At 43.4% G+C, this 25425-nt stretch overlaps 1 protein-coding gene across 8 annotated transcripts in view; it reads right to left on the bottom strand.

Moving 5' to 3' along the window:
* MIER1 (MIER1 transcriptional regulator) overlaps positions 1–25341 on the bottom strand; it is a 43920-nt gene extending 18579 nt beyond the window's left edge. For 2 of the 8 annotated variants that reach the window (XM_040611184.1, XM_040611185.1), the window contains exons 1-3: positions 24076–24185; positions 6733–6757; positions 5020–5165 (exon numbers count right to left, since the gene is read on the bottom strand). In XM_040611184.1, coding sequence (XP_040467118.1) covers positions 5020–5165; positions 6733–6757; positions 24076–24084 — 180 coding nt within the window. In that variant the 5' untranslated portion in view covers positions 24085–24185. Of the gene's footprint in view, positions 1–5019; positions 5166–6732; positions 6758–24075; positions 24186–24489 lie in introns of those variants that run through there. The other 6 variants (XM_040611186.1, XM_040611188.1, XM_040611190.1 and 3 more) reach the window with 6 other exon arrangements.
* Between the last annotated feature and the right edge of the window lie 84 nt (positions 25342–25425).

The raw sequence follows: 25425 nt of genomic DNA, 5'->3' as shown, positions 1-25425 counted from the left end.
TACAGCTTGAAGACGAGCACTTTAAACATAACACAGCAAAGAAAGACAGATGATGATCACGTATACTAAGAATGGCCACTCCAAAATGAATGGAGAATCAAAATTCAAAGTTTTGGCTCCTAAGAAAAATGTGGGGGTTTTCCGCAGATAAAATTTTTATTTCCCAATCCTTTATAAATTTACACCAGATCTCATGTGCCAACAATCTCTCAAAGGGGCCATAAAGCTCACTGAAAGACCACCAAAGGGCAGTATGGCCCAGCCCTCCCTTGGTACCTGCCTACTACTGTTTTACCAAAACACAAGCAGGGCAGCAGCGTGGGTTGTCTGGTTACATCATACCCCTTCAGCACACAGAGCAAACACACTCCCTATTGGAATATATATTGGTACTCCCTCTACTGCCCAAAAACTACCTGAAAAAATTGTAGTATTTTGTACATACCTGTGGAAAACACAGATAAAATGTGCATCAGCAGCAACTGCTTCACACAGGCAGCTAGGATACTGACAGGTTTTGCAGGCAGGAACTAGGCCTAGCGCAAGGCAACAATTTCTGCAATGCCTTCAAGAATTCAGTGGAATAAAGGCCAGAATTTGCAGCACCTGGCTTGAACATGGAATTAAATCTTCATTTGGAGAGCTGTGCTACAGGGACAATTCCACACAGTTCTACAACCCTGGCTTTGAATACAAAATTACACCAAAAATTCACCTCCCCACTCTCTGTACCTCTCCTTTCTGGACAAAACAAAAAATGAGGGGTTGGATGGGGGCGAGGGATCACCTTATATTCAGAATCACCTGATATCCAGGTAAAGATAGTAGTAATGCTTACAGATTCATATACATTTTAAGGTAATTGTCTACAAAACCACCCACAGTTTGAAGTAAACCTGCTAAAACATGTACACATTTACAAATCTTTATATTTAGAATGCTCATCCACTCTGAACGGACATTTCAAATGATACAGTCAGTTCTCAAACTCAGTGATTCCCAAACTGTTATCAATTGCACTCACTTTATTAATAAAAATCAATTGCCAGGTCTGCAAATTACTTACTTAATTACTTCTAATACTTCAGTATCCAGTCTTCTGGGGCACTATATGGCATCCCTAATAAGATTTTTCAGAGCAGAAACTTTCAGAGAGCATTTTAAAATTCTCTCTCACAAGGTCAAATCCTTTATTATTTAGAGGTGTCTGCTTGCTCTAAATATTTCTTCTTAGTATGTACATCTCAGCTGATAATCAGATTTTTTTTAGTTATCAGATGACTTTAGACCTCCTCCAATCAACTTCTAAGGTCCTTCACTGATCAACACATCTCTAGCTTCTGCAAACATACTAATAATACCAATTATAAAAGGCAAGTGTAGTTCTGCTGTGTAAAAATAAGAGTAACATGAGGGTTACCAGTACTCGCTGTATGTGTTATTTTGATTTATTTTACTTCAAAGAACTAAGCCATTCTACCACTTACTGGTCTACTCAATGGTTAAGCTATATACACTAAGTTATATACACAACAAATGTAGACCATGTTGACCCAAACGTTCTCACCTTCCCTCTTGACTTCTTGGTCCCTATCACATTTTATGGAAAGAACTCTTAGAAGTGAGGAATTAGTATTTTACTGACAGAAAATATGACAGGACTGTGATCTTAATTAAAACCTGACAGTGCAGCTATCAGAAAAACTCTATTCATAATTCTCCAAACAAATGTTCTCCAGAACATTTCGGAAAGTAATATACTTTCATTAAGCAGCCCTCATCGCTCTCTTATTTGTAGATATGGACTGAAAATTAAAAACTTTTACTGCAATTCATAGGTACGTGTGAACTATGTGGCAGGCATATTACTTACTCTATGTTACCTAGGAAAGTGGTATCTACAACATTTTTCTTAGGTAGAGCCTCTTAACTTCAAATAGTCCACTACAATTCAAAAAGCTCCAAGGGTCAGTAACTCTCCAAGATAATACCAATCGTGATTTCTGTATTGCTTCAAGATGTTGCAAGAACAGAAAAGGTTAAAAAAAGTAAGAAGGATTATCAAAGCCATAGGAACTTCTTATGTGGAAGACGCTTAATAATAAGAAATGGATTATAACTCGTGCATCTGGACTAGAGGTGAGAGGAGTGATATAACAGAGAACTGTACCATAAGCAGCACAGAAAAGATGAGTATAAATGACTGTACACTCTTCTAATCAAAGTGCTCAGGGGCAACCACTGAAACGAACACAGAATGGGTCTGAAAGACCAAACATGTTTCTCACACTAAATGAACTGTCAACATCGCCACATGCCTTGCGGACACCAAGTTTACAGAGGTTAAAAATCAAATGGACAAATCCACAAGAGGAGGAAAAGTAAGACTGACAGGAACTACAGACAAAGAGACAACATCTTTTCATATGTGCCTGAACTGCACCCTGCTAAAGGCTGGAAGAGTATCTGGGAGAAACACTGTGTTCTTCCAATTAAAGACAAGAGAATGCTGGTGCATAACCCTAAAGAAAACCCAAGAGGCCTCTCTGAAAAGGGAGACCCCAAAAGGAGAAACCTTTGATTATACGGAACAACAAATGGAAAAAGGGAGGAAGTCAAAGGCTTAAAAATCTGTACGTCACCCAGGGAGGCAACACACACAACACCCTGGCAATGCTCACCACTTCCTAGAGGCACCCAGAAAGCCAGCACGCCCCACCCAGCAGCACTCTGCCCAGAGACTGGGCAGCACAAAGGTAAAGAACCTCACACTCATCAAATGTCGCACTCCCTCCAGCTGACGCTTTGTACAGTCAGCCTAGCTAAGAGCAGGAGGAAGCTGAGTTTCTGCAACTTGCTGGGTCCTGGTCATTTATTATTTCCAAGAGAGTGTGAATGCGGTTTCCTACTACCAAAATTACGCTGTTAAGTTTCCTGCACTTTGTAAAACTGCGGCATCAGCGTATGCCCAGGACGCTGAGAGATGTGCCTGATCACACACACACCTTCCTGAGCACTGCCTCTCAGGCTGCTGAAGAACAAATGCTGGTTAGTCAGGACTTTGGTCACATCTGGTAGATACTCCTACATACGAGAACAGTATTACTGAATACGTGTCTGGAAATGATCAAAGACAGTCTGCTGTACAACCTCGCAGATAGCGTTCCTGCCCAAAAAACCCTTTTGTCTTTCAAGAAACAACACTGAGAACCACCAAATCCAATACTTCTGATTCTGTTCAGGTAGTGCTCTGCTTTCGGGGAACTGTATTTTTTCCTATACTAGAGCAGCACAGAGGGTGACCTCAAGTCCCTAGATGCAGACAGGCTACTGCTGTTTAGACAAAAATGTACACATGTACTTGCACAGACAAATGCAGGATGCTGCTCAACCTCAAGTACTAATGCATTACAGATCCACCAGAGTTTTAACCAATGAGTTACAAAAGATCCTTTCTCTCAGAGGAAGATGTAATTTTTATGACAGTCAGGAGTGAAAACATTATGGTTCAAAAATGATTTTGCAAAATCTGACTGCCACCTTGTCTCTGAAGGACCTAAACTAGTAAATCAGTCACATTCACAGTCTGGGGGGAAAACCGAAATAATACGTGTAAATGCTGGGGGAAAGAAACAGACAGAATAGCACAGTTTTGAGATTTAGATTGCCTATCATCCATGACTACAAAAAAAACCAGATAAAAGTAAGTGTTCACGTGCAGCCTGCTGTCCCACAACTAGAAGCAAGCTCAGGTCTGTAGCAAGATCCTGCTGGCACAGAAGGATCTGAAACTCAGTTGCACCATTACTCATCGTCCTGATCACAAAGGAGCTGACACATGGAGAAATTATAAACTTGCAGCCTGAAAACCACGATATGAGAGAATAAACTGATGGCTGAAATACAGTTATAAATGAAGCACTGTAATGTGGTGATAGAATTACACAACCAGATGTTGACTCTTCACAAAATATGAGGGGAAAAAAACGTATTTTCAACTTAAAACCCACATGACATAAATGTGGAGCTCCATTTCTCATTTAATCTAGATGAAACATATTTAGATCCAAAATCTATTTATTTATCTTTATGTCTACCATTTAATATCAAACCTGAAATTACCAGAAAGAAATTATCGTTTACACCCGAAAAGTTGATTAAATGCACTAAATTAATTTAAAGTCATACTGGCATAATCACTTATTCTAAATAGGATTTGTACATCAAATATGCATCTGAGAATCATTAATGACCTGTTCTGGAAGCCTTTTCAGCCAATGAGGCTACAAACAGTATCTAAATTACTTTGCATTTATAATGACCCTAGTTTGTAATTTTAAAATATTATTCCTGCCTGAAAAGTAATGTAAGACAATACGTAAGTGACAGCATAACCTCAAACTGCCAAATAAATCTTATATGCAATTATTTCAGATGATACATGTTTTAAGATTTATCACTATTAACAATTGTGAGTTCTAGTCCCCAGCTCTGCTGACAGCTCTTTGCTATGAGCCAGTCAGTTCATCTGCATCTCCAATTCCTCTACCTTAACAATGAAGATACTCCTATATGCTCCGCTGAAGTATTATACAAATGTTTGTGTCAAAAGGCAAAAAATTTTAAAATTATGAGATTTTTTTAAAAAAATCAAAATCGATACGCACCAATAAAGTGCAAGTGTGTTAGAAAATCATAACACTGGAATATACAAGTTTAGTCAGAGTGTACTTTAACTTGTATTAGTTCTAAAATGCAAATCTTATACCAGCACATATATGCAAAAAGAAACTAAACAAGCACAGCGTTATACATTATTAAGTATTTATGTACCAGTTTCCTTTCCCCAACTTTTGAGAACTGCAAATTTAGTTCAGCTGCTCTCCCCCATCTATATTATTTACCTATTACTGGGTTGTGGTTTTTTTTAATTCCAAATATAGGGGGAAAAAATCTGCATATGTTTTGTGTGAGACTGTGGGCTGTGGTTATGTTTTATGACTACTTAAGGCTACCTACCCTGTTAAGATCCTCTATTTCAGAACTGAAGTTTGTTTCTCTTTCCATCATTTCCTCCTCTTCTAATGTCCGTTCATCATCAAAGTCATGCACCAGCATATCAGCTGATGGATCAAATTCATGGTCATCAGATGTTGCTGAACCTCCTGATAGAAAACATTTTAAAGAATGTTTTTAGTTAGATCATGGCCTCGCAAAGTTTAAATTTTTATTTTGGTGACATTTTAATACTCAGCTTACACTCAGAAATTAAAATATCTTCAAAAACCCTCTATCATTTATCTTAGGGAAAGCCAATCTCATTATTCAGAGGACAGTGAAAGCTGCCCTTTGGGTAGTAAGAGGTCACGGAAAAAAGAACCAGGAGACACTGTTTAACCAGCCAGTTCTCAAAGTACTATGTATCTGGACATCAAGCCCCTAGTTAAATGTCTGTAAAATGTTCAGCTTATGATTATTTAAAAATTAAGTCTTCAAAAGTCTGTCTGAATCAAGAGCTCTACTGGGAGCAGAAATACTCATAAAATACAAACTCAAGACTCCTGTCTCCTTTATACTTTGGAAGCTTTCTTGTCTACAGCTACAAAGACAGTCTAATGACTTTTCAAAAATTTACATTTGAAGTAAGCTTCACAGTTACACACATTTCATTTATGATACAGAATCCTTAGTTATTTTTCCCCATGCCTTTTTTTCCACAGTTCTTTGTAGAGAAGTCTGGTTATATTTTGTGACAATGAAAAATAAATGAATGGATGAATGGTTTGGCAGATGCAGCATTTTTATGTAGTACAGCAATACCCGATTTCTAATTTTAACCCTGCTAACATTTTTCCTCTTGTCTCTGTGGACAATTCAAGTTTCGTTTTCCAAAGCTTGAGGAGGATACCCACACTAAGGGTGCAAGAGGGAGGAGTTGACTGTAAGGGTTAACTATACGTTGTAGTTTGAAGTGTTAAAGCAATTGATTGCTTTTCTGAAAGAAATAAGACCTCAAGAGACAATGGCAGTCCAGCTAAAGTAAGTACTGGAAAGCTTTTCCACTAGTAGGATGCCAAAAACCTTGGAAATAAATAACGCTAAGTACGGTGGTACCAAAGTGAACAAAAAACCTCTGGATATTCATGATTCACACTTAGGCTGACTACTAGATAGCCAGTAGCTCTGGGATAGTGGCATATCAGAAAATAACCAGCTTTAAAAACAGAAATCATGAAACTCCTCATTTTTAGTAATCCAATGAGGTAAAAAAATACTGCTTCTCTTGCTGCTTTTGTTCTTAATTCTATTACGCATAAAACCATAAAGCAATGGTACATCTACAAATTGAGAGCACACAGTGCCTGAACTTTTGACTCTGTATTTTAACTCTAACACCAACAGGTAGCCATGCCTAGAGGGATGGCAACCATATTGCTGGGGGTACTAGCCTCTTCCATCCCCCAGCACTTGCTCACATTGTGCCCCTTACGACATCAGCATTCCTGAACATGTGTTTGTGCAGCTTTTGCAAAGTCAAGAATCTTATTTCCCCACTTAGAAACTTGGTGCTGGTGCAGACTGGAAGAAAGTAGTGACTACTTAAACCAGTACTGCCACCAACCTATTCATCAAATTATATCCTTAGTTTACTAACTGGAAGAGACCAGCAAAAATAGTTTTTGGAAGATGCCCACTTCCCTCACAAGTTTAAGAAATATTAAAAATATTTACCTGGGCTTGAAGACTCAACAGAAGGCTAAAAAAGAAAACACAGGAAATTATTTTTTCTATGTTGAACGTGAACAAACTCAACTCAATAATCCATTTGATACAAAGCAGTCACTGCAAATAATATATTTACAAACACAGAACAACATGCTGAAGCAATTTAAGGTAAATAGTATTAATTGTCTCCTTTATGTATCAATATTGTTGCACTATTTCAGAAAGAACAATTGGAAGAACTGCCCATTTTGTGATGCAATAATTGAGCCAATGAAGGTATAAAATAAAACAAAACAATTAATTCTTAAAATAGTATTAAAATTCCACAATCAGCTTAGTATGGCATAAATTGGTGCTATTGCCAGACGGGGCAAAGCTACTTTCTCTCCATCTCTATCTGCTCATTTCGAATTCTTCCTTTATGCTGATAAAAACCCCAAAACTAACAGTAGTGATAGGTTAGCTCTAACAGATCCAGCCCTGACCTGATGCCATGTACTGAACCCCCTTTTCCACAACCAAGGTATATGCCAGATAACATTGACACTGGAGCACAGTTTAAGTGAATTCACTCTTCCTATTTGAAACCGCATGCTATGCAATACACAAATTCCCAGTTCTATTTAAATTAAGGTAGACACCTTTAGTAATCACAAATCACCATGAGAATTCACCAAAGAACAAAAGGAAAAAGCAATTTAATTTTAACCTCTAACCCAGCTGTGAGGAACATAAAAAACCAACAAAAATTATTTTGCAAGCCAAACTTTCTTCCCAAGTACATTTATATCAAAAATTAATATGATCAGACTACAAACAAATACATTTTTTGAAATACGGGGGCCGGGGGTGGGGAGGGAGAAGAGACTTCCACAACAATCTTTATGTAACAGATTTGGCCTACCAGATTGGTAACCTTACATTTATAAACAGAACAAACAAACGTCATCATTCATAAAATTCTGCTTTCCCTTGCTTTTAACTTCACCAATATTTAACCTCCTGGGATGAAATTTGCAAGTCAGAATGCAAACCTCATTTGTTTTGAAAATTCAAGCAAATGTTTCAATTATTTTCAGGTACACACCTAATCAAATTGGGTTTTCTTCAAAGTTAGTAAGTTTGTAAGTTAGTAAGACTGACTTTTTAATTCAGAGAACTGCAGTACCCTTTTCCCTGCCACCTTCTGCAAAGTTTGCTAGCACGGATATTGATATATTACATCATATATAATGCTGTCTACAGAAAAAACTGCCTGCATTTGGCCAAGAAATAATTTGGAAAACTTCCGATTTCCACATTCATGATCGATACTTGTGTGTATCCACAATACTGTACTTAGATTGTACTCCTACTAAACTGAAAAATCTGTATACCCAGAACTGTATGCAAAATTAAAACAAGATACTATATTAGGAACTGGTAAATTTAAACTCAAGTAAAAACTTGTACTATTATACCAAGATTTTCTAAAGCATTTTCCTTCTCCTTAACTTCATCTCATAAGGCGAAGCAGTAACTTGCACAAGCCACTTCCACTCAAACACCTGGCCTAGCTATGTAGTGAAGCAAAAATTAAAATTTAAAATACTCCATGTAATTATAAGGTTATTTTATATTAGCAGCTTTTCAAAGTGAGAGGAAATACACCTTTTTAGGAATCAATGACCAGAAGTCACTTACATGTCTGCCCACATTTTGCAACAGTCTACAATGTACAAATGAAAACTCAAAATATATTTGCCTGTGTGAAGCAGAAAGCAGTATGTAGAAGTAAAAACACATCTTGAATATTTACCTGAAGAGTGGATAGAAGATACAATAGACAAGAAGCCTTTCTCTCCTAACATCGTACAGCCTAAAGAAACTATAGAATATATATACTGTCTTCAGGTGGAGACACTACAGTCTATTTTTCCATACTTATAACATCCAAATATATTTTTAGTTTATGTGCAGTACCACTGCTGACTTGCAAGAAATCACTTTTTAGGCAGTGTTAGCTTTAAAAGGCAGTACTGCACAAAAAAGCCAAGAGTAATCCTATTTGCACAATTAAGTAGACTGAAACTCACGTTAAGCGGGTAAGCACTAAAAACATTTTAGCAAAATGTTGCACAATGCTGTAGGAAGTTTCGCTGATGACTACAGTTTAAAAACCTTTCTTTGCAAAGATTACCTTAGCAAATTCCAGTGTACAGTAATACTAGCATATTCTGAGCTAAAACTGAGTATCAAGCAATGACTACACTCTACTTGGTGTGTTTTGTTTGTCTGATAAACTTGCAACGCTGGGTAAATCATAATATGTAATACGAGACTGTTAGTGCGAACTAACAAAGTCTGAGCATATTCATTGCAGCAATCACAGGTGGGAAATCAAACAAATTCAAACAGTTTATTTCTGGGAGACAATACCGTGAATAAGGGAGACAATACTGCATGTTCAGTGCAAGGAAAAAAAAAGACAAACATCAGTAAGAAGTATCTTAGAAAGTTTTAAAATAGAGCCTTCCTTAATAATGCTCTCATAACAAATATGAAAGAAATGAGTATTGCAAATGCAGATTATAGCCACCACTAGCAGCAAGAGGAACCTTCGTCACCCAAAGAGGTCATAGCAGAAATATAACTGAAGCTAAACTGTTCCTATTAGCCACAACAACCTAGTGAAAGCGAACCAGCAACAGTAAGCCATTCCCAGGCAGCACAGAAATGCTGCAGTTTGGTCCATGGGTTGTGCAGAGGTGCAGCTTTCCCATCCTCGTTCCATGGCAGCCCCTGCCAGGGTACAGAGTCCCTTGCAAACACATCCAGCCTCAACCTGGACCAGGAAGCAAGCTGTGGAGACCCTATCCTCAGGCAAGGGTCCCCAGAACCCCAGGGTCCCCTTTTCAAGCAGTACTGACCTAGAATGGTGGTATCAGTGGAGTGTGCAGAAGGGCAGAGTACAGTATCCTTTGCATCCAAATGACAGTAACCAAGGTAGACTGCTCTCACTAAAATCAAGTGACTTGTGAACACCGAGAGGCTCTGAGATGGAAAAAGGAAAGGAGAACCAAGGCTGGTAAAGGTAAGAAAAAATTATCCCCTGACTTATGAGGAAAGATTATTCCAGAAATGACTCTGCCCTCATAGGAACAGAGCGCTGGATCTGACATCCTAAAAAGCCCTGAAGATAATCTGTTCTGAGCGATAAAACATATTACTTAGTGAGCAATACATTCTGCAAATGCCATCTTAAAACTGTTCTTTCTGCCGCACCATTAAAACGCATCGCATTGGAAGGCTTTTACACAAGCTAACACTCCTGCTGACAAAACCCCAAACTCTTTCCAGGAGACAACCTGCACTTACTCATGGCCAGTTTCTCTTTAACCTAGTACTAACGTTACTGTTAAGGCTAAAGAACCACCCTCCACCTCCCCAGCTGTTTTTTTACGTAATACGGGTATTTCAAGGGAGGGAGGTGTCAGCTGGGAAGGAGTTTATGCATTTATAGATCAAATGTGCTGGTCTCGGCTTTGCGGTGGCAATCTGCTGCGGAATTCTGGCTGGCCCACGCATGGCGCAGGTGGGGCCTCTCCCTACCGATTCACCTGCTCTACCCCAGCCCCAAGCTGGGAAGGAAAGTTCTGAGGAAAGGCCTCAGGTCAGAAAGGAAGGAAGGAAGAAGAAAAAGAGCACATACACCAGGGATAACAGGAGCATCAAGGAGCTGTAGCTCCAAAACTGAAGAAATCAGGATGGTCAGGGAGAAGAGGCTCATAGTATAATTATGCTCATGTCTGGAAAAATAATTGTGATTCAAAGCACAAGAACACTTGTGGAAAAGAAAAATAGCTGAAACACTGCTTTCTTTACAGCACCACCAGACAGGGTAGGTCTTCTGCAGGAAAAGTAGCATTCACTGTACCATGAGTTAAGGATAACACAAGTTCAAGCAAACAGAACCCAGCATGGTCTAATGGCAGCAGCCCTGGGGGCGGGGGGTAACCAGCCAACCCCAAAAGCACAGCCACTGTTAAGGATTTGCCAACAGCCAGAAAGACCTGCAGGAGGCCTCTGGGTCTGTGAGCCTTGTGTAAAGGGGAACAACCAAATCCCCACCTCAGTTCAGAAGAGCAAGTTCCCTATGTTGAAATCCTCAATAAGCAGAACAGGGTCCGCTCTAACCTCTGCCCTGAAGCCATGCAGCATCCTTTGGATTCATATAAATTTTGCATGGGTACACGTACACAGATTTTTATGTGACTTATATATAAATATATAAGTGTCAGAGCCTGTTGTTTCAGTTCCTACTTGAAGTTTACTACCCTTTACAAGTTTTCAGGATGGAAAAGGCATCATTCCCATCTTCAAAGACAAAGATCCAGAGAACCACTGGCTAGATAGCCTCACCCCACCCAGGCAGGTGATGGAGCAGACATGAAGGAGGCGAAGGGAGCAGCCAGCATGGATTTACAAAAGGGAAATAAGCCTGACCAGCCCAAGGGCCTTCCTCGATGAGAAGACTGGCATGGTGGATGAAGGGAGTGCAGGGAATGCTACTTGTCTTCACTTCAGCAAGGCTTTCCATGCCATCCCCCATAACATCCTCACAGACAAATCAATGAAGTAAGCCTGGACAAACAGGGGTGTGGATGGAAAACGGGCTGAACAGCCCAGCTCAAAGGGTTGCGATAAATGGCAAAGTCCACCTAGAGGTCAGTGGCAGGGGGCAGAGGCTGTCCAACATCTCCATTAGGGACCTGGACAACAGGACAGAGCATATTCTCAGTGTGTTTACAGCTGATACATTAGGAGTGGTGGATCACAGAATCGTAGAATGTTTTGGGTTGGAAGGGACCTTAAAGATCACCTAGTGCCAACCCCCTGCCACTGGCACGGACCCCTCCCCCCAGCCCAGGCTGCTCCCAGCCCCGTCCAGCCTGGCCTTGAGCCCTGCCAGGGATGGGGCACCCACAGCTGCTCTGGATACACTGCCAGAGGGGTCTCAACAGGCTGCAGAAACAGGCCAGCAGGAACGTCATGAAGTTCAACAGAGAAAGACAAAGTCCTTCACCTGTAAGGGAATCACCTCCTAGTACAACACGCACCTATAACGGGCTGCTCAGAATCTCATCCAGCAATGTTTTATCTATCCCCAAGGATGGTGACTCACCAGCCTCCCTGGACAACCTGATCTAGTTTCTCATCACCCTTAAAATAAAAGGTTTTTCTTATGTTTAACTGTAATTTCCTGATTTTCAACATAAGCCCACTGCCCTTTGTCCTGCTCCCTGGGCACCACTGAGAGGAGTCTGGCTCCCTCATCTCTACTCCCACATCAGACACCTATACCCAAGGATAAGACCCCCCTGAGCCCCCTCCTCTCCAGGCTGAGCAGCTCTCCCAGCCCTGCCTCACATCTCAGGTGCCCCAGACCCTCAGGCATCTCTGTGGCCTTTGCTGGACTCACCCAAGTCCATCCATGTGTCCCTTGTCCTGGGGAGCCCAGCCCTGGACCCAGCACTCCACACGTGCCTCCCCAGGGCCGAGCAGAGGGGCAGGATCACCCCCTCGACCCGCTGGCAGTGCTCCGAACGCAGCCCAGGGTGCTGGGGGACGACTATGCCCCAGTAGCACATGGCTGGCTTACAACCAACTTGGCGTCCACCAGGACCTTACCCTCAGAGCTATATGCCCAGTGCTGGGCTCTCCAATTTCAAGAGAGACATGGGACAGAATGAAGCAGCTCCAGCAAGGGGCCACAAAAAGCGACTGAGGGACTGGATCATCTACGACAGGACAAAAGGCTGAGAGCCTGGCCTGTTCAGCCTGGGTAAGAGATGGCTCAGGAGGATCTGATCCACGTGCACAAATATCTGAAGAAAAGGCTGTACAGAAGACTGAGCCAGTCCCTTCTCAATGGCAACCAGTGACAGGATTTAATGGGCACAAACTAGAATACATTTAAACATAAGGAAAAGCTTTTTTCACTGTAAGTGATGAAACACAGGAACACGTTGCCCCAAGAGGTTGCCGTGTTTGCACTGGAGGTATACAAAACCAGACTGACAAAGGTCCTGGGCAACCTCCTCTCGCTCCCAGCTCCGAGCAACGGGTTAGTCTTGATTATCTCCAGATGTCCCTTCCAACTCCAACAATTCTACAACTAAATGCTCCAATATATATTGTAATGAAGCTTACCACAATGAAGCATTTTCCTGTTGAGAGTAGACACAAAACCATAGTGGGGCATAAAACCATCTCATAGAAGTCAAGCATGCTTCAAGAAACAAAATTCAGCTTTCAGTATTCTGAAATAGTATGGAGTAGGCATGACAGCTCAAGCAAGCAAATGGCCTTCCCTATAGGCTGAAACACTGCTAAAGCAATCATCTCCTCCACAGCTTCAAAAGCATTGCTAAAATACTGCAATGCCTCTAGAATTCAGAATGACTCCCATGACTTTTCAACAACTCCAAAATATATAGCCAGTATGGTTCTAGTCTATGGAAGTAAAAAACCACACAACCCCCAACCAGAAAATCTGCAAAAACCCAACCGCCTCTGGAAACATTAAGTCCATTTCAGGCTACCTGACAGAATGCCTACATCCCTTGAGAGGTTCTAGTTCATTCTCTGCCACAGACTTCACAGGCAGCTTTTAGAAGAACAGCCTCTGGGTCTCTATTCTTTTCTTCTAAGCTTTGCCTACCATATCTACCTAGTCTGTCCTAGTTAGTGGATTTCTCTGCATTTCATACGTTTCTAGTCTAAGTGATGCACTGTCAATCATTTTCTGCCTTCTATTTCTAGCTAGATGCAGTGTCACATTACATCTCATCTATATTAATGGCCAGCTGCTGCCAAAAGTAGTAGTCTGACCTCTTCCCACCACTCCATGTGCCTCTACCACTTGTGCCAGGTCCAGCAATTGGGAAGCTGCAGCATGCGCTGGTTCAGCAAACCAATCTCAAAGAAAGCTAACGCCAGTTTTCTACCCTATCAGTGAGCCAAAGTACTTCATCTTGGGCCTTTGCAATTGCCAGACATGCCGCAAACAATCTAGGGCACAAGTCTGAAGCTAGACACAAGAAGGGTGTGCAGCAAGAGACGAGGAATAACCCCTTCAACGACAAGCTGTCAGCATTACACAAGGTGAAAGAGCATCCTATGATTAATGACTTGTTTCAAGACAATTATGGTGATGTTTGATAATTCAGTCCTATTTCCTTGCCTCCAAGTGATCGTGACACTGGACAGGGTAGAACAGATGGCTTTGAGGGCATCTGCTTATGAAAATCTCCTGGCAGTAGTTAAAGATCATATGGCTACATTGGTATCATCAGATCTTAAGTCCTAAGCTATGGTATGTCAATATAACAGGAATTCCTGTGGAAAAGGATACCCCTGTACTTCGGTGGCTTTTCATTTTCTGCTGCAGCAATTCCCAAAGAAGTACAAAGCACTTTTTTGCCTCAAGGGCACTCACGGGAACAAAGAGCTGCTACCTATAAAAAGGTAACGGTATCCAAGGCCCAGCAGAGAAAAGCTATGGGATACTTAAAATATACAGGCTGACACACTCAACATGTTCTGTGCACAGCACCGTCAGAAAAGATAACAGCAAGTGTTTGTTGTGGGTCCAAAAGAATGAAAAGTCATTGAAAAACTCCTAACTCACGGACAGTGAGAAAAGACTCAAGTGGCTAAAGGAGTCCTGCTGTATGGATACACCATTAAGCACATTTGTTAATGCTCCAGATAAGCAACTTGAAGGAAATACCAGCTCTGAGATATGAAGAATGCAAACATGGTAAAGAGAAAGAGAAAAGACACTGTGCAACAAAACATTAGGCTTGGGTGGCACTAAAATAATCTGTCGCTTTTTATTCCATGTGTATTTTTAGGAGCCTATGGAAAGACATGCAGAGTAGTTGTTTTCAGAAGGTTAGTGACACTTGCAGAACTATGAGCCAAAAGATCATAACCAATACATTCTCCAGTGTATGGACATGGGAATAAATGGAACTGAAGTTGGCCAGCCTCTTTCAGACACCGTTGGACTGTCAAATGATGAACCTAGCAGACACATGTCAGACAGAAAAAACCTAGATCTACAGTGTTACCCTGACAACAAAAAGCTCACCGGACTTTGGGAGGTCTGTATTACTATAATTTGTGATGGAAGTTAAATGGCAGAAGAAAACCTGAATTGGCAGCATGACAGGTTTATTTAATGCAAACAGCCTTCTGGAGACATCAGTTTTGCACAGTTTATTTTTGAATTCACTATTTCAGAAGTAGAAGCATGCTTCCAGGCAGTGCCCGTTTCTGCACACTGGCAGGAAATTCTTGTGTGTCTTATTCCGATGCTTCATAGCTGCTTGGATGAGAACGGAGTACGCCAAAACGTGAAACCTGTGGAAGTAATGCACTGAGTTTTCACTTCTTACATTTCTCCTACAGCCTGTAAAGAAATACTTGAATGGAACTGACCGGACACTATGCAGTCTCCCTTCTGCCCAAAAGCTACTTCTGTATTTGCTAATATCTTCCATGCTGTTTAATATAATCGATTAGTAACAAAACATCTTAACATTAGCTGTATCTGCAGTCTCTACAAGACAGTGACAAATACATTCTGTTCAAGTTTACACAATTATCTTTAATAGCTCTTTAAGTGTTACATAAAACAGTTAAAAACTAAAATTAACTTTTGTCTATATTGATGGCAATAAAAGTGACGAATTAAGTAGATGCTCAGGTCTTTTTTGCTCTGCTACAGGAAAATACCACAGTTAACTGCTTTGGGTTTTTTGGCAACTTTTGGTAACTGCAGCATCTAGTTTTAGCAACATTTGAGGCACAGAAAACTTTAATATTAAACCGGCAACCAAACCTTAAAATGCAGCAGCATTGCCTATTATATAACACCACAAAGAATGAAGCATGAGCAGTGGGTAGAGGGTACATGCAATTACCTCACAAGTATACATGCATGTGGCTTCAACACCACTAAAGCTACATTTCACTAAGCAGACTAATTAGAAGAAAAATACTGATCTGTGTTCATAACAACTCACATTTGTTCCCAAAACGCAGATATACAGTTACACAAATAATGTTCAAAGATCACATGAAAACTGAAGTTTCGCATACACATGGTTTAGACACTAACCCTACAGTTCAAACTGAGAACAGGAGCTCACCAGCTAAAAAGTGGTAAGACCCACGCCCAAACTGCTGCTGTCTTAAGAAGTGACTGTGGCAGCCATTTAATAAACTCTCCAATGAGCTAAGCTAAATGACGATGGCCTAGAGAAAACGACTAGTTAAAATGGTGAAGAACATCCTTTACTCAAGAGGGAACACATGTCTCTTCACGAACAGGTATTTCAGTGGAAGGCTGACAGTTCCAGCCTGATCCTGTCTCCCCGTGTTGTATAACAAAATAACTCAAGTGTCAGAGAATGGTTTGCCTCATTTTTACCTTGGGAAGAAATGAGCAATATATCAAAACAAGAAAAAAAATACGGCTGACCCTTATTTAATAGTTTCACATGTGAACACTTCTACAGCCAAAACTACAGCAACATCCAAGCCCTTCTGCACATGAAATGGAAACTTATATACATGGATTTTTAGGTGGGTTTTTTTTTTAGTTTGGTTGCTAAATGAGAAAATTCTTGTCCTTCCAGAACACAAAGATCTGTGAGTTGAAACATTGCACCTGATGTCAAATGTGTATCTAAGCCTTGAACCAATCACCTTAGTAAAGGTCCCCGACTTGGCCACTCCCTTCCTAGACTTCACTCTTACAAAGATGACTGCCCTCCCTCAGGACAGCCAAACATTACAACAGGTTGACCAGTCTCTTTCCTTGGAGGTTTTCAAGACCAGACTGGAAGCAGCCTTGAGCAAGCTGGTCAGAACTCAGGACAGAGCCTGCCACGAGCAGAAGGTTGGACCAGAGACCTCCTGAGGTCCTTTCCACTCCGAATTATCTCATAATCCAAGTTTTGAGGTTTTGCAGGTAGCCCTGAAAAACTACTTATAAATAAGCTCACTTTCCTCTCTCTGTCTGCCTCTTCTGAGAAGAATATTAGGTAAGGTCTGCTTCTGTTTATTATTATGTAATAAAATCTAACACACACACCCCCACCAACAAACTAAAAAATGCAGGTTAGGTTTTCCTGAAGAAGCTGCCTGATGAGTTTCAGCGTGCCTAACTAGCAAGAATCACAGCACAGGTTGGGTTTTAATGCAGCTGACTCAGTCCTGTATCAATCCACCTGAATCTCTTCACCACAAAAAGACTGGAAAGGGGAAGCAGATGATACTGTCAGTATTTCACAGGGGATATTGTCAATGTGGATCTTTCAGACACTTGGTTTGCAACATGGCTCCTGAAATCTGCAGCGGCACACCTCAGGGGAAGCAAACTGTAGCGTTTCTTAAGTAGCCTTTTCAAGTCAGTTTTGCCAGTGAAGTCACTGTATTACCTGGGGACATCTTCAATATTGTAAATACCAGCAGAAATTCTTAAATAGGTATTTCAGCTGCACCTCTAACAAAAGCAGCAGCTGCTACTTATAAAAAAAAAAGCTTCATGGGAACACAGAAGGCTGAAGGGTGTCAGGCAATGACTCTCCCTGAGGCGATTTAACTTTCTCCAGCCTGCTATCTGCTCCACACTTCTGTCAGAGGTTATCACACCACAGCAGGTGCAACAAAGCAAAGGTGCACCCAAAGCAAAACTGTACAAACTTAAAAGTTTTCAACGGGTGACACTGTCCTGCTTTCCTCTCTGCCACACTTGCTGTAGGAGTAGCCTCCAGCAAGAGAAAATAGCACCTTGGAAGTGCAGGGGGACAACACAGCAAGACAGACAGATGACAATGACGTAAGACTGTCAGGGTAGTTAGATCTCCGGACTAGAGGGACTACCTCCCTCATGAGCCTGAACACTCACACCCAAGGTGAGCACAGACCTCTGCAAGATGTCCTGAAGAGCAAACGTAGCTACATTTTTCAGGGTTCTAAGTCAAGAGAAGAAACAGCACGTTTCAGGGTGGTAAAAGCAGGTTCTGTCCAATGGCTCATGACCATGCTGCTGCTGAATCACACACCAACTTAACATACTTACAATAAAGTGGAACTGATTCTCATTCTCCTTTGAGCAGAGTACATGACTAGAATGAGGAACCACCAGCCCAGAGTAGTCATCCCTGCTTAGGACTGAGTCACCAGAAAAATGAAACGAGTGCAGATGCTGTAAGGCTAACTGATAAGGCTGCTCGATAGAGGAAGTTCAGCAAGAAAACTTCCATTTTCAAAGAATATTATGAAGCATGGCCACAGCACTTGATCAGAATACCACCTCTGTCTTACCTGAAGCACATGTTTTCAACTGGACATTTTCTAACTATTTATTGTTCACCTCCATTACAAAGTACAGCACCAGCCTCAACTTCTTGCTAAGAAAAAAGTGGAAATCTATGGAGTGACCATATCCCACCATAAGATTTCAGATGAAACCAGATACAGTCATATATCAAGCACCACAAGAAAACATTCTTACACACAATCTGTGACATGCATGGATTAGTAGTGAAATGCTAATACAGACTAGGGCTTTTGGCCAGGAAAAAGCTCAAAAAGAAATAGAACTTTTCAACAAGTCCACTGTCTACCCTCCACTGTATTAGAAAGAAGTTTAAACATCAATATCTTACCACATGCATAGAAGTCCACAAAACAATTCTACTACAACAGGAAAAAAACAAACCAAAACAATCTCTTTTCCAAGATCAGGAATGCAGAATGTTAAATGCTATTGTTTTCTCTTCAATAGTTATCAGAAAACCTGAGGGAATACAATCAGTGACTATAACCAATCATTTTGGAGTTTATAGTCTCACCAAAGAAGTGAGAGAACGGAATTCCCTGATCTACAATAGGTTTACAGATACCTCTGTGACGTATTCTACAAAAACTGCTCCAAAGTGAAACAAACAAACAAAAAGACAGTAAAAGCTAAGATCAAGTGAGGAAAAAAAATAATTGTGCTCAACAGGATGGACTGATGTGAATCACTGATTCTAATCATTATTTAGATCAGTCAGCAGGATACCTTGATTTAATCTATGTTGACCTTATTTTGTATTCAGACATTGCTCAAAAGCTCTGTCCTCCCTGACTGTTAAAACATCTCAATTTCCAACCACATTAGTGACCATGTTAACTTTACTACTGCTTCCTGCAGGAGAGGCTATTACACATTTATGCATATTGTTTTAAAGTAATAGCATAGCTTAATAAAAATACAAAGACTAAAAATGTAAAAAAGGTTATTAGAGATGGTTATTAGATCATGTATTTCTTAAACATTGTGTCCTGAAGTTGGTTCAAGCTGCACATGAAAACTAGAATTCAGTTACATTCACGAAGTTTAAAACTCTCAAACTGAAAGAAGCCTAATGTTCAGAAAAAAAGGAAAATTTCACCAAACATTTTTAATTTAAAGATTACTTATTCAAGCACTGCCACACAATGTTAATAAACTGGTTTTCTAGTCAAGAGCAACTAAATTTTCAGAAATCCAAATGACATTAAAGTGCACCCAAAGAAATCTGGCTGAGTCAGTTTAACTGTCCGCTGGCACCAGAAGAGATGTGGTCCTGCTCCTCTCCAAGACCCAAATGCTCCTGCCTCTTCCCATACCTGCCTGACACCTTAGGATGCCAATTCAAATTTTTAACCCCACAGAAATTCACTCTGCGGAAGGAAAAACTTAAGTTCTTATTCCAGCAGGTCTGAAAGCTGAATAACCTCACCGAGGGATGAGAAACCTAAGAAGGACACGGACCTGGTGGAGCGAGTCCAGAGGAGGCCACGAAGATGACCAGGGGGCTGGGGCCCCTCTGCTGTGCAGGCAGGCTGAGAGCTGGGGCTGTTCAGCCTGGGGAAGAGAAGGCTCCGGGAGACCTTAGAGCACCTGCCAGCACCTAAGGGGCTGACGAGAAAGCTGGGGAGGGGCTTTTCACATGGGCATGTCTCCATAGGGCAAGGGGGAATGGCTTCCGGCTGAAAGAGGGGAGATTTAGGGCAGGTCCAAGGAAGAAATTCTTCCCTGTGAGGGTGGTGAGGCACAGGCTGCCCAGAGCAGCTGTGGGTGCCTCATCCCTGGCAGGGCTCAAGGCCAGGCTGGACGGGGCTGGGGGCAGCCTGGGCTGGGGGGAGGGCTGGGACTGGGTGGTCTTGGAGGTCTCTTGGGTCTCTTCCAACCCAAACCATTCCATGAATCTGTGAAAGGCTAGGACCTGCCATTAGACTGTCAACTGCCTGCTCAAGAGTTGGGAGAAACAGGACCATATTTTTCAGCAACAGTAACAGTGAATAGCTTCCTGCTGTCAAGAGTCAGAGCAGCACAAGACAAGGATACTGGCTGAGGGGAAGCTGAGACAATTTCACAGCCTGACCTTTTTGGAAGGAGGAACACATCATCCTCCCACTGATCCCCACATCTGGTTCTGCTGCCCCATACCACCTCGCATACCAGCTCTCGTCTCTGTTGGATCTTTCCATGAGCCGATACAACTGGTTACCCCACAGGAAGGTTTGCACTGCTAAGCTGGCAAGCTGTATCAGCCTACAGTACAAGTTCAGAAACATCTACACAAAAGCAGCAGCAATACTAGATCTCCTCTTTCAGGCAGCTAGGAGCTGTTAGACCACCCCAGTTGTTGTCCATCCCCCCTCAACCCATAATTAAAATCAGCTTGAAATTGAAATCAAGCTATGCTTGATTTCAGGGATATCACGGATACTATGTCCCCAACTCCCCTGATTCAAACATGTCCTTAACAACTCTGCAGCAGTCCTAGTACTTCTCTTATTCTTCAGACAGTTTAAAAAAAAATACCAAAAAAACCCACCACACGCCAAAAAAAAAATAATAAATCACACAATGCAAACACTCGTCATTTTGCCATTAGTTCTGCCTTTTTAGTGTCCTCTCAAATGCTTGTAGCAACCCGACCGGTGCATCCTATCATGGAACAAAATAAACTAACAGCAGGAATTCAGCACTTCTGGAAATTACAATAGGTATTTAGCTGCCTATCTTTTCAACACAAAAGTCTGACCCCAGCTCTTCAAGTTCTTGAAATCAGATCATCTCATTCTCACTGACATTTTATTCAAACAATATAATGGCTGAATAAACAAAAAAACATTCTCTTTCAACTACTAATCAAGCTTTCCAGTCAAAAATCTTTTATTCTCAATAGGCATTAAAATACTCTTATTTGGGAAGAAAATATGTATGTATCAGCATTCATTTCACCACAAAGACTAAATAAGCAGCTTAATGCATGATATTGTAATATTCACAAAGCTTGAGCTGATCTTAAGTTAGACATGTTTCCAATTTATGACTAGAACAATCTTCCAATGTGTTGGAATATCAGGACTCAAACCAATCACGTGTGCATGCTTCCACGTAAAATGAAACCTTAACACAGGTTATTAATCTCAGATCTAAAACCAGTTTAATGGTTATTCAAAATCCGTTTTTTGTCTGTCCTGTATTTAAACTGGTAAGCTTCTACAAAACTGAAACGTCATTTTTTGTTATTTTAGTTTCACTTTCTGGACTCTCTAACCAAGCTCAAAGCTCCTGTCTGAAAAGCCTTCCTGTCAAATTCAAAAAGTTTCATATTTCTATTGTTTATTTCTGAAGTTTGTGTCTCTAGCACTGAAACTTAGCTGGTTCTCTAGAATGCAACACTTCAGGATCCTTCCAGACTAAAGGATGAGTTCCTGTGCACTCCTTCAGCAGAGTCCAGACAAGATTTACCACTGGGGAGGGACGGAGAAGAGGACAAGAGGCACAACAGCCGTTTTACTTTCCACCTGCATTTTCAAACCCAGGCTGGTCCCAGGCTCGTCCTAGGACTGCCTGAATTATCAGTCTTCCTTCTCTCAACATCACATTATGCTGCAGATTACTTTCCTTACACACTCCTCCTTCAGCATACCTAGGACACCACTGTGTAGCAGCAGTCATCTTCAGTTCCTCTAGGCAGATGGCAAATACCAGAGCTTGGGTGGCAATGCCTGCACCAAGGAAACTTCCCATCCTATTCCCAATATATTTCCTAAATTGTGCTAGGAATCATATTCCGGACATTGCTCCTACATCAAATCACTGAAAGAAAGTGGGTTTTTTTTAATTCTGATTGTCTCCCAATCCAGATTGCAGTGCAGCCATGCAAACAGTTGTCTGCACAATTCAACGGCTGTGAACAAATGTCAGCCAAGCCTGAATGGCTGCTGCCACTCCTGTGCTACTGAACTCATCCCACAGGTGGATCAAAGCTTTCACAGCACAGCCCTTTTATGCTGCTCCTGCCCCTTAACCTGGAATAAAGAAGCCAAAAAAGGACAAAGAATTCATTTTAGCTTTTCTTCAAAAAAGCAAAATGCTGGGGGGGGTGGGGAGCCTGTCTTTCTTTCTTCGTAAAACACCAAGACCAACACATAATAAAAGCCTTACCTGTTGGAACAACGTCCACAAAGTGAAAAACAAAAGCTGCCTGACCTCCATAACTCACTGACTTTTTATTGCTCTCTACAGCATGAATCCCCTACGACTCTCAATGCTATCACTGCTGTAACGTCAATATAAGTACGTGACAATACAGAATAGGAAGTAATTCAGCGCACTGCCTGTGGCTCTTTAGCAATATGGCGAACTTAGTTCCCACCAGAAGAGCGCTAGCACAAATATTTCACAATAATGCTGTGTTTAAACCTTACAAGCAACCAGTAAAACTTGAGACAAAGATCTTGAATACTGTGATGCCTAGGTCAGCATGGGCCCCCCTATGTCTCTCCAACTTTACAGATCACAGGAGTTCAACACCTATATTTTCTCAACCAAGAAATTACTCAGGGATCAGACTTGTGAATCTCTGCCCTTCAAGATGCAGAAAAACACAGACAGGCAGATTCTTTTAATTTCTAAGATTAAATTAGTACATTTTGTACCAATAACAGGAAGAACACTTCATTACAATTGTCATTTAGGAGAGAAAGAATAAATTTAAGTAAAAATTCACACATATTCAGGAATTTCAAGGGAAGGAGCCTCATCTATCTAATCCCCATACCTCCAACTCCCTCCTCATCTGGCTGGAAGAAATGCCTGTCCCACAGAAGAAAAAAAAAATTTAATTCCGTACCTTTCAAATAAGCATTTCCAATTCATTTGTCAACACTGTTCAAGCAGCAAATTACCTTAAGATCGGAATCTTAGCATAATTTGAAGAAAACTTAATTAAGTATCTATTCATCTGTCCTAACTTGCCTCCTAAGAAGCTAAAGAGCTGCTCTTCCAGATCCTATTGGGATGGACAAATCCACACCTCAATAATCAAACACGTATCTCGCTCTGCCTCCCACAGAAGAAAAGAGGTCAATAAGCCTTTTCCCATGTCCTGCAACTCCCCTGAATAGCCCTTCTCCCTTTTTCAGGAGAAAGGTCTCCTCCCCAGGAGACTGGAAGGGCTGCCCTTCTGTCTATGATGGCAATTCCCCTTTGTCTCAAGGACTACAAGAAAGGTATTTAAAGAAAATAAATACATGTCTTATGCTCAAGCGATGCTTCGCTGAGAAAAGCCCGGGTGATGCGAATCTTTCACATTTGGATGGAGAGAGACGGTCAGAGCTGGCAGGAAGAGCATCACTCCACCCCGAATAGATCACACTTCCCCATGCCGCAGCAATCAAGGCTACCCCACTTTCCACAACCCGCGCCCCCCCCCCCCAAAAAAAAAAAAAAAAAAAAAAAAAAGATGGACCCCGTCCCGAGGAAGGCACAGGCCCCGCTCCACTGCCCTCTCCCCCGCTGCTCCGGAGCCGGGCCCCGAACCCCGCCGAGCCGAGGGCTCCTCTCCAGCATCTCCCCCGCCTCCTCCCCGCCTCGAGAGGGCTGCCGCCGGTAGAGCCTTGGCTCCGCGGCCGAGGCATAGCCCCCTGCCCGCCGACGACCCCTTCCCGCTGCCGCCCGCGGAGAGGCACCGCTTCCAGATGCCCGGGGCGCCCGCCCGGGCCGCGCTCGGGTCCCGCCCGCGCATCGCCGCCGCCGCGGGCCCGGAGCCAGGCTCCCCGTCCCGGGGCAGTAGGCCCCGCAAGGGAGCTGGCTGGAGCGCCGGGGCTGCGGGCGCCGGTCGGCTCCCCGTGGCCCGGCGCGGCCTCCCCAGCCCCACAACTAACTTGTGGGACGCTCCGCCCGGCCGCGGCCCCGCGCAACAAGTTCCCGGGCAGGCCCCCGCCCCGCCGCCGCGCTCTCACCTCCGCCATGTTCGCTGCGCGGGCTGCCGGCGGCGGCCGGCGGCGGGCGGGGGGGGGGGGGAGGAGGAGGGGCGGGGAGGGGTCACATCGCCGCCGCGGCGGAGGAAGCAGCGCCGGCGGGTCACGGTCTGCGCGGCGGCGGGGGAGCGGCGGGAGGGGCCGGCACAGGGAGGAGGCACGCCACGCACTACGTCACCGCGCACGGCGCCTCCGCCTCGCCCCCTCCCCGCGGTGCGCGGGAAGCCAGCTGTCAGTCAAGGCGCTGGGCCCGCCCCCGCTGTCAGCCGCGAGGCGGCGGGCCCCGCTCCCGCCCCGGGCGCGGCCTCCTTGGCACGATCGGCTCTGAAGATGGGGCTGCCCCGCGCTGCGCGCCGGTCGCCGTGCCGTGCCGCCTGGCCCCGCAGTCGTACTCACACGGTGAGCCGCACAGGCGTGGAAGCTGTCTCACCCACGACGAAGCACACGGTGAGGTCCTCAGGGAACAGCTCTGGAGCCGCCAGCGGGGCTCCTGCCGTGTGTGACACTCGTGGGTGGGCAATACCAACAGCGCTAAGCTGGTCCTATGTAAAGGAAAACAAAAAACAACAAAAAAAACCCCCACAGCCCCAAAACAGATATCCAGTCCTAATTCTGCCTGTTTTCCCTAAAACCTTTCCCCGGCCGTCTCACCTGCCCAGGTGCAGTGCTGTCCTAGGGCTGGTACAAGGACACGCACAGTCCTGCAAGGCAAAGGAGAGAGCGCCTGATCCAGAACTCTGGCATTACAAATGCCCTGAAAAGCGGAAGCGCTCTAGGCTGCTCGGTACCTCAGAGAAGGCGGCCTGCCCCCCTCCCCGGGGGAACGCCTGTGCCTGCTCGGCCCCCTGCTTCGGGTCTGCCGGCCTGGGGCGGGGGCCGGCCCGGGAGGCTGCCGGCTCCTGCTCTCCCCCCTCTCAGAGGTGCGCAGACCATTTACGATCTGCAGTTCTCTGCCGAGCCGCTTCTCTGCCAGCAGCTTTTCCAACAACCGCGTTTTAAGTCCTCAAAAATGATCCCCGTGGGCCGATGCTGAAACGAAAGCACCCGCGCATGCAACTTTGCTGACTCAAGCAAATAAGGGGAAAAAATCCCCAAAGCAACCAAAAAAGCAGCCACAACAAACTGCCACCGAACCCCTAAACCTCCCCCAAAAAAGCCCAGACCTGCCCCGATCCCCGTCAGCGGGGCCGCGCTTTGCGGCGGGAGCTCCCGTCCCCCCGGGCCGCCGAGGACCTTTGTGCTTCAGTGACAAAGGGGGAGCGGGGGCTGCCGCGGCCCTGACGGCAGGGGAGGAGCCCCGGGCTGGGCGGGGGGCGGGCGCCCCGGGGCGGT

This window comes from Falco naumanni, chromosome 11, assembly GCF_017639655.2.
Source record: "Falco naumanni isolate bFalNau1 chromosome 11, bFalNau1.pat, whole genome shotgun sequence".
NCBI lineage: Eukaryota > Metazoa > Chordata > Aves > Falconiformes > Falconidae > Falco > Falco naumanni.
The sequence above is the reverse complement of the archived record's forward strand: the minus strand, read 5'-3'. Positions and strand labels throughout refer to the sequence as shown.